Source organism: Gossypium arboreum, chromosome 1 (assembly GCF_025698485.1).
Source record: "Gossypium arboreum isolate Shixiya-1 chromosome 1, ASM2569848v2, whole genome shotgun sequence".
Classification (NCBI taxonomy): domain Eukaryota; kingdom Viridiplantae; phylum Streptophyta; class Magnoliopsida; order Malvales; family Malvaceae; genus Gossypium; species Gossypium arboreum.
In genome coordinates, this window is record NC_069070.1 from 2863595 (window position 1) to 2873947 (window position 10353).

Below are 10353 nucleotides of genomic sequence, written 5' to 3' on the forward strand. Positions count from 1 at the left end.
TCAAAATCAAAGTTGTATGTATACATATGAACCACGTACAATTCAAGTTTCATGTATACAATTGTTGAAACCTCTTTTTTGAAATCGACTTTTCATTTGAAAAATGAAAATGGAGTCGCCACCAATAATTTTTATGAGGAATTATTGGATCACCTCGTAATTTGATTATTTTAATAAAAGGTTTGATTCACTAAAATAATGATTTTCGGTCTACAAAATCCAATAAATGAGTTTGGGAGTCAGTTACGCACAAGGAAGGATTAGCACCCTTGTGACGGCCAAAATTGGTACCTAGTTGATTACTTGATGTCTTAGTGTCGAGAATTGAAAATTTGAAGAGAATTTAAAAAACGATCCCTTTTTGTATTAAGAAATTGCTTAACTAAATTAAATGTAATAGAAAAGGCCTTATTCCGAGTTAGTCGAGAAGAAGGATCATGCCTCGTGAGTTAGGACAAGATGCCTCTAATTCTTGAAAAGCAAAATAACCGTCGTTTGATCATTACCTAAATCTTTTTTTTTTTGTTATTTTAAATAGGATATTCAATTACTTCGGTTTTAGGAAGATGCCATACTCCGTAAGTTAAGAGCACAACTCCTCGAATTCCAAAAATAATTAACATTGTCTCGGTTTTAAGTATTTTCTATTTGTTAGATAAAACGAAGGTAAATTTTTAAATGATATATATTTAATTTATTTAGGCATGATGTAAAACGGATAAATAGATTTTAACATGATTACATAGTGATTAACAAAATAAGGTAAAATGGTAGAGGTGAAAAGAATGAAATAATAACATTAGAATGATAAATAAATAACTAAACATAATAAGAAAATAAAAGAGTTAGGCTCATGAATTATAATAAGCAACTATAGCGATAATAAAAATACACCTATTTATAATAATAATAGCGATAATCATGTCATGGTTATCATCATAATATTAACATGAACGACAATAATAATAATACTAATAATAACAAATCGGGAAAAACGCACAAATAAAAGGAAACATAAACAATATAAATTTTAAATATATAAAAAAGGGTAAAAAGTAATAAATAAATAAATAATAAAAAACAGATCATAAAAGGTTGAAATTAAATAAATAAAGGATTGAATCGAAATTTAAATGAAACTAAGAGCATAAGTTGTAATAAAATAAATAAATTAATTAATAAAGTAGACTAAGGGACCAAAACTGAACGCGCGAAAAGGAACAGGGATCAAATGGGAAATTATTCCCAGACCCCCTAAACACACCGTTCCAAGAGGGACCAAAATGAAAAAATCCAAAATCACATGGTATAAATTTAAAAAAAAAAGAAAAAAAAGAAACAAGACTGGATTGAAAAGAAATCAAAAAGTGGAAGGACTAGGGAAATAAATAGACCCCATATAAAAACACGCGGATCTTATGCGGTTCGGGTCATGTCATCGGGCTAAGCATCAAAATGACGCCGTTTTAGGGCTTCTGAAGCCTAGCCAAAACAACTTCGTACTGGGGCCCTATATAAGTAAAAAAATTCATTAAAAAAATCACTTCCCTTAATTTAAAAAAAAAATCCTTTCCCTTCTCCTTTTTTTCCTCTGAATGCAACCCAGGGTCCAACTATAGGGCTGTCGGGAGCCCGTCATGGTCACCGGTCATCGGCAACTGCGACCGTCGGCTCTAGTGGCTGAAATTACAAAAACGAGCCCTTTCAGTCCCTCTTCGGCCCAAATCTGAAAGCAAGCCTTTTGTTCGAAAAAAAAGAAACCTTTAGCCGCTCTACCTAGCTGATGCACGCCTTTCACACCTTATTCCGTCGAAGCCCATGCCAAACCCTAAAAGGTTCTGGGGTTTTCGATGTTGGAAAAGACCTCCGCCGATGGAGGGAGGTGGAACGACTAGGTAAAAAAAGATTTTTATCTTCTTATTTATTATGTTTTTGAAAAAAACAAAAAAATAAAATAATCACCTTCGTTTTTTCTTTTAATGTTTTCTTTTCTTCGTATTTTCTGTTCTCTTTTTGAATCTTACAAAAGTTCGGCCTTTATAGCCTTTCAATTACAATATTTCTCTCTTTTTTCCTTTTTGTCTCTACTCTGTGATGTTGCTTCTGTGCTTTTTTCTCCTTTGCAGGTACCATCGTCAACGGCGACGACGGGAGTTGCGCCTTGGCTATTTTGGTGCAACGGTGGCATAGAAGGCGTCAGGCCTTGGGGTGCGAGCATGTTGACATGGTGAGAAGCGGCGCCAAGGGGGTTAGGATTTTTTTTTTAACTTTTTGAGAATAGTTTAGGTTATGAGCTATTGGGCTTCGGGTTATTGGATATTAGGTTTAGCAAATGGGTTGGGTTATTGGACTCTTTTTTGTTTGGGCCAATCTATTTTGTAAATAGACTTTTATTTATTTTTTATTGTTTTGTTTATTGGGCGGGATAAAATTAACCTGTTATAACAATAACATCAAATCAAAATTTACGTACAAAATTACATATTAAACTAAAATTAATGTATAAATTTAATATTTATCCTTAATTTTTAAATTAATGAAACCGAAGGAAATATAGTTAAATGAGAATATAGATTGGAGGTCGGCAAATCATCATGTTGCAATTGCATTCATGCAATGCTCATTAATTGAAACACCGAATTCATTTTTTGTTCTTGTTAGGCTTTTTGTATTTTTTTTCAGACGTCAGTTTCACTATTGGGTGATTCTAATAAAAATTTTCAAAGAAAAAATTAATACATATATATCTATATATATATATGCAAATTAAAAATCGAAATTCATGTTGAACACAGAGATAATAAATATATAGAGAGAGAAAGACATATTACCAACCAGGGGAGAAGAAAGTGAAAGTGAAGGGTTAACAAAAAAAGCAAACAAAGATGGTTATGTCGGCCAACTTTGGTCAAAAAAACTCTTTTTTTCGTTTCAAAAAAAAGAATTTCGGCTACTACTTTTTTTGGGCGTAGAGAATATATACCCCCACACCCACAATCGTATATATTGTTTTGATTAGATTATTATTATATTTAAAGGTACCAATGAAAGCTAAGGACTTTTATTCTTTTTGTTCAATATTGAGGGCAGCTCTATAAAGGGGTGTGGATTTTCTCGGCCGACTTCAAAATTTAACCACGTTTTTGGGCATTTCCTCTTGCAAAATTAATCATATTCAAGACCCCAAAAAAGACAATAAGAAATCATACTTGATAAGAGAAATGAATCAGAATTAGGGTAGATTAGTTGATTGGATCTATTAGATTAAGAATCGGTTGATACATTAGTTCAGAAAATAAATTAAATTTAATCAATTGATCCTCAAACTAGTAAGAACTAAGTTAATTAATTAATTGAACTAAATTTTTTAATAAAATTTTAATAATTTATTTAATTAAATTAATTATATTGATCGAATTGACAATTAATTACCTAATCGACTTAAGCATTAATTCAATTAAAAAAATATTTTATTTTCATACAATGAGTTGAGTAATGATAATTCTCATGAATGGGGAAGTGGTAACTGGTAAGCACTAAAAAGCATTTAAAAAGAAAAGATTGCTTGGTAACATCACAAATTGTTAATTTGACATATCTTTGAGTGCTAGCTTGAACATACCATTAAGGACCCACTAGATATTTCATGAGATGTTTGTCTCCTTAAAGAGGAGAAAAAGTCATGTAGGCCCTAATAGTTATATGTAGTTAGAGGTTAATGATCCATCATCATTATATCTTCTTTTCCTTCCTTTTTTTTTTCCTTAATTTAACCTCTCTTTTTTTACATATACATGTATACTATCGTATATCAAATTTATTTTACTACTATTTAAATAATAATTTTATTATACACCAATGATCACTGACTCGAAATTCAGATGAGATTTGAGTCTCTTACTCGTGACTCGGATAGGCCCTACTAGGTGCACATGCGCAAGGGGTATAACGAGAGAACAACAGGGGTAGCTCGCAGTATCAACTCGTACGAGCTAAGGAGAGTTTGCGGTCTCAGTTTGCCATATCTAAAAAGCTTGCGTGTGGAGAAACGCAAAGTCCAGCAGACGACCCAGACAATACACATGTCCAGTATGCCCGAAGTACGCTCTGAATGTCAGTCCTATGAATAGTGGAGTCAAATCCATGAACAATAGAATCAAATTATGAACAATAATAATATGTATAAATACTTGAATATTCTCTTTAATAGGACACGAGATAAAAATTACTCAAACAAATTTCCTATCATTGCATTGCTATTAATAGAAATACCTTTCCTACGTGATAATTTATTCTAAACCCACCATCCCAATTGCGGTGGAGAGAAATTGCCATACTTGTACACATTAATTATGTTTGATAATGTGAGCTATCCTAGCTTCTATATATGTAATTACTTTTTAGGTATTCATTAAAAATATGTTACTTCATATTTAAAAAGAAAAAAACTTAACTAATACCCTACACAACTAACACTACATCAATTCTTAATAATAATGTAATGCTAATTACCCTAATTTTTGTGTTAATTAATTAAATGAAATTAAAGGATAATAATAGTAAGCAATATTTAAAATTTAGTGTTTAGGGTTAGAATTTAAATATTAGAGTTTTAAGATTTATTTGAGTTAAGGTTAGGATTTAAAGTTTACAACTTTAGGACTTAAATTTGGGTAAGATTTTAGTGTGTTTGAACCCCATAATTGATGTAATTATAAGAAATTATAATTACTACGGCTGTAATTACATGAACTTGTAATTATAGGAAATTTTGATTCTATAGACATATTTGCTTACATCTTAAAAAAGAATTTTTTTTAAATTTGAAAGTCAGTTTTAGCTAATTACTCATATAATTCACTCAATTCTCAACTTCTCTAAGAATTTGATATTTTTATTAGATTACTTTAATTAAATTCAATTCGATATTACTTACAAATTATAATTGTTATCCAAACATGTTGCTCATGTATAAATATAATTCATTACACTTAAATTCAATTATTAAATGACTTTCCAACTAAGTATTTAAAGTTTAAAGATATATTAAAATAGAGAAAGAATTGTATGAAACAGGGGTACCATGTCATCCTGTATTGAAACAGGGGTACCATGTCATCCTGTATCCCTTTTCAATTATTTAATTATATTTCAATAATTTTTTTATGTCATTGATACATAATTTTAAAAACTTTTTAACCTGAACCTTGAATCCTGAATCCTGAACCTTGAATTCAGAACATGAAACCCTAAACTTGAACATGAAACCCTAAATTTAGCCTTTTGGTTTAGAGTTTAAGGTTAGGGTTTGGGTTTTAATTTAAGTTCAAGTTTAGGGTTTAGAATTTTTGGTTCGAAGTTCGGGGTTTAGGTTAAAAAAGTTATCAATGACATGGAAAAATTTATAGAAATTTCATCAAATGAGAAATGATTATATGGAATTGTGATTTCACGTCATCCTTATCCCTTCCCAATAGTAGAATGACAACAGGAGAATGATTGGAAAATAATAAAGATGACGTGGAATCACAATTCCATACAATCTCTTCTCGTCATCAAATAATTAAAAAATAAATACAGGATGATATTTTATATAATTCTTTCTGTATTAAAATATTCGTCAATATCTGAAATATATCAAATCACATATTACTATTAATGAATGGTTAAAGAAATTGAAATAAAGTACTGAAATAAGTTGAAGTGATTAAAGTGACTCAAAGTTGTTACAAAAGCTTCTCATCAAAATCATAGCATTCCCTCTCCTATTAAAAGTATTACATAGGTAGGCGAAATAAATAAACTAATTGTAAAATTTGTGATTGGAATGTAACTTTGCAGTCAAATCCCATTTACCAGAAGGGTTAGAACAAAGAGTCAAACAACTCGGCAGACACAATCCATTGCCATGTTCAATCCTAATAATGTGTTATATATTTGGTTATGATGAAAAACAACATAAAATTCAAAATGCAAGTATAGTTGAGACACCTGTAGACGTTGTTCATAATAAAGGGTCCCCCCGACAATTTAACAGTGCCACTGTTTAATCAAATAGACATGTCTATCTCATAACCTCTATTTTCATTTTTTAAACTTTCAATCTTTCATCAAATGGATATATATTGACATTATGTTCACTGTGCACAATAGGTCCCCCCTTCTTTCTCCATCTTAACGTTTTGACTCATAATTTCTCTCGAATTCCAAAAAGTTTTAACAAAATTTATGCATCATTACTTAGTGACTAACATGATTAAAGAAGTACCCTTTTTTCTGTTGGCTCGAATTCGGATCATATGAATAGAAACATGACTTTTATATATGGATTTAATTTGTATGAATTTCGAATTTAATCTGGACCCATGTAATTATACAATCAGGACAAAAATATGATTAAGGAAACATCATCTGATTCTTGTCAATGTTGCTTAAAATGAGAGGAAAATGTTTAAAAATACACATTAAAAGGGACAATATGAAGAGTTCGAAACTTTGAATTCGTCTTCAACAAATCAAAATGGAAGAGAACTCGAAACAGTCACATGAAAGAGGGAAGAAGAAGACTAAAAAGAAGAAGATTAAATCATTTCATACATACATACATACATACATATGTATAGATACCTACCTAAAACAGCACTCTTAAAGAAAGAAATATTGAAACCCTAACCAAAGGCGCCTTAAATCCAAAAATAAATTTACGTGCTGCAAAACACTAGTGTGTTTTTTTTTGTTTGTTTTTTGTTTACCAAATTTGTCTTCATTATATATATATATATATATTATTTCATAAGGAGACAAGTTAATAATGCTCAAAGCTGCAACTTAATACCACCAATGGGCACTTTTTTTCTTTCTTCCTTTTTTCCAAAATCCTAACATGTCCTTGTTTCCGGCCCACATTTGATGAAAATGAAAAGACCAAAATAATGTAGCAGCTTATAGCAGCATTATTAGAAAAATATTGAATCAAATCAATAACTCCATAAGCTTTCTCCATTACAATTATCTGGCGAGTCATCGTCGTCATCGGAAGGTATCAAGCTAATTCTCGGCGGTGAAACCAGCAATCCCTTTGCCATATCCACCAACAAATTAGGCATGTTCAAAAATACATCCTCATCCACATACTCTCCTGTAGCGAACCCTTCATCTTTGACCACATGATGTTGAACTGTCCCTACTAGGTTACTACTCTCACTACTTTTGTTTTCACCTCTTTGCATCGCCGCCGCCGCCGCCGCCGCTTTTCGTATATCGGCTGACGACATAGAAGCCGGAATAGGATACGAAGCAACGGAATCCGGGAAGTTCACAACAGCTTCACTACCTTTTAGGGCTAGTGCAGCCACATCATAAGCAGCAGCAGCCATTTCCGGTGTCGGATACGTACCGAGCCATATACGTGTAGTTTTACGCGGTTCACGGATTTCAGACACCCATTTTCCGCTCCGGCATCTGATTCCACGATACATTGGGTGTTTACTGGAGGAACTAGAGGCCATGGCTAGTGAAAAAATAGCTCACACACGTGTTACTAGTACTTGTTGTGAAGGGATCTATGTGGGACTTGGATGTTTAGCATGGTCAGCCATACATATATATATTGAACTGGTTTATAGTATAATAGAAAAGCTGAGTTTACTCTACAGAAGGAAAGGGGAAAACGTGGGGATTTCGTGGGACAAATCGTGGTAATTTTTTTCAATTAGGGTTTTTCTTAAAGTAGAAAATGATGGCCAAGAGTTGATACTGTCTTTTTATTTTGATGAAAAATAATTTGTGGTTTATGATTTCAGCAAGGACGCGTCTTATTGGATAGCTAAAGTACTCTCAAGGCTATATAATACTTAGCTGTTTTCTATTATTCATTTTTATGGATATATTTGCCATTAGATGCATGCTTGCACGCGCATAACACGCGAGCATAAATGGCTTTGTAGATTTTTAATTTACAAATTAGAGATTGAGAACAATCGTGGGTTGGCATTAGGTTCAAGCTCCAAATGTTGGGTTAATTTGTAGAGTTTTGGAATTGGAGGATTGGTGTATATTTATTGGGTACATGCATTTGGCGCAAACCTAGCTAGCACTAAAAGTATATATAGCCATATGTGGGAAAGCAAAAATTGTAAGAAGAGAAGAATAAATTCAATTTCTTTTATTGTGATTTTGGTATGAAAGATGAACAATGGGGAGAAAGAAAGAAATTTTAAATACAATTGTTAATTTAAATTAAAGTGGTGAATTGGGTGTTTTAAAGTTGATATTGGATTAATCAATCTCAAAAGGTTAATTTGGAAGTTAAGCTATTTTGGTCATTTTAGTTCAAGACGTTTGAGGTTGGGTTAATTATGGGTTCATTTCTTTTAAAAATCGAATTGTTTTAAGTTTGGATCATTTCGAGATTGTATCGTTTTGGGTTATGTATATTTGAGTTTGAAGCTCATTGTTTTTTTCGTTAGATCTTTATGAGTTTTGATTATTTGGATTCTGATCACTTTAGGTTTGGTTCATTTTGTGTTACCTATTTTGATCATTTTGAGTTCAAATCCTTTCGAGTTTAGATTAGATGTGTTTTGGTTCTTGAAATTTTTAAATAAAGTCAAATTTGAAATCAATTTACTAAATTCGGGTTTTCAAATTGAAGTTAGAATTAACAAATTGAATAAAAACATGAAAACTTTTTTCCTTCTCTTTTCTCGATGCAATCAATCTCAATTACCCACAAATTTCTCAAACCCCTAAATTAAAAGATATCACGAGCTTAAACACACTTAAATCTATATTTTCTAAATTATTTCAACAATAACTTACTAAGATAATACTCAAACAACACATTTTTGCTATTTGATTTAAAACAAACAGAAAAAAAAACGTACAAGTCTACTTTATTTCTCTTTCACCAAATAACAAATAAGAAGAAAAATACAATAAAAGTTTGTGTACATTTTAATCAATTTTGGACCCAAAAGAAAATTGCCAACCTTTGTCAACAAAAAATAATCATTGTGTATTGCATATATTAGTGTGGAGTAAGAAAATTATTTTGAAAATTTAATAGCTCTCACGCATGTCCAATTAATTAAGAGCATGCTTTTGATGAATAAATATTTGACAAATCAGAACACCTGATCCAAGTTTTACTTATCTTTATAGGACTATAGGGTCCTATGTTAAAATAATTCCCTAAAATATTGCTTCAAACCTGTTGCCAAAGACTAATAGTTAGAAAAAATAGGAAAAGATTTTGACAAAAGTTCTTGACTTATAGTCTTATAGTTGCTTTTATTTTAAGGATAATGATTTAATTGATTTAGTACGGTGGAGTTTTTTTTTTAATTTTATATATGTATTAAAAATTATTATACGTTTTAATTGTATTTAATAAAATAAAATATTTGACTCATCTAATAATTATTTTTGAAATATATATTCCTTTATTTGACAGGACTGACAAAGTAGATTTTCTTGTTTCTATTTGATTGATCACTTTACCTAAGAGCGCCTATATGATGAAATTCCATTTCCATCTTAGAAAGTAGGTGGTTTTTATATGAAAAAAAAATTAAAAATTAAAAATTGAATCTCAATACTACTATTTATGAATATCGAGAAAAGGATTAATTTCACATTTCGGAAATAAAAATCTCATTACAATCGAGGTTGGAGCGATCATTATTGCTTTGGATGTGTATTTAGCAATGGGGTGAAAAGGTAAAAGCTCTCTAATCATTGAGATTGGATCAAATGAGGTGTTTAGTTGGTTTGAGAACAAAAGATTGAGATCGTGGTTGCTGCAATCTATCTTCAAGGATAATGAAAACAGAATGGTTAGAGTAGGTAATGTTTCTTTTTAGAAAGCTGAAAAGCACGGAAATGAGATGGCTTATGCTCTGGCGTTAGTTGGAATAAAAAGGCCTAGAATATTTAAGGCATGGGGGTGAATATATCTTGAGTGATGTTGCTATGTTTCTTCTGAGGAATTAGTTAGCTGTTAGTGTCTAAAGGATTCTTGGTTATATGGGGCTTTTGTTTTGGTTGCTTGCACAGTTTTTTTAGAGGGTAGAATATTAGAGGGGGGTTTTGGGGGGTCTAGTGGTATGAAATTATAATGTTATTGAGTTGAGATTTTGGTGTTTTATACTTGGGAGAGGGATACGTTCATGAGAGATTGTTGCATTTTGCAGATTGTAACATAATTTGTAAATGCTTAAAATATGTAATAATTTGATCGAGCAAATAAATAAATAAAAATTTCAATTTGTTGGTCATGGATGTTCATTCTATAATTCATATCAATAATTTAAGTTATAATAATTATCTCTTACTTCTATTAAATGTGCGTGA

General features: G+C 31.1%; 1 protein-coding gene and 1 long non-coding RNA gene across 2 annotated transcripts; one reads left to right on the plus strand and one right to left on the minus strand.

Moving 5' to 3' along the window:
* The first annotated feature begins 1547 nt into the window (after nt 1-1547).
* On the plus strand, nt 1548-2431 carry LOC128285341 (uncharacterized). Its single transcript, XR_008275887.1, has 2 exons — nt 1548-1895; nt 2127-2431. It is a non-coding gene; the product is annotated as an uncharacterized LOC128285341 (long non-coding RNA).
* A 4378-nt stretch (nt 2432-6809) lies between these two features.
* Nucleotides 6810-7702, minus strand: LOC108487457 (ethylene-responsive transcription factor ERF027). The gene has a single exon (XM_017791812.2). It carries the CDS (start codon nt 7506-7508, stop codon nt 6978-6980), a length of 531 nt encoding a protein of 176 aa, XP_017647301.1. The 5' UTR covers nt 7509-7702; the 3' UTR covers nt 6810-6977.
* Nucleotides 7703-10353: the final 2651 nt, after the last annotated feature.

Coding starts and splice junctions, on each gene's coding strand:
- LOC108487457 (XM_017791812.2), bottom strand. CDS start 7,508: ATGGCCTCTAGTTCCTCCAGTAAACACCCAATGTATCGTGGAATCAGA.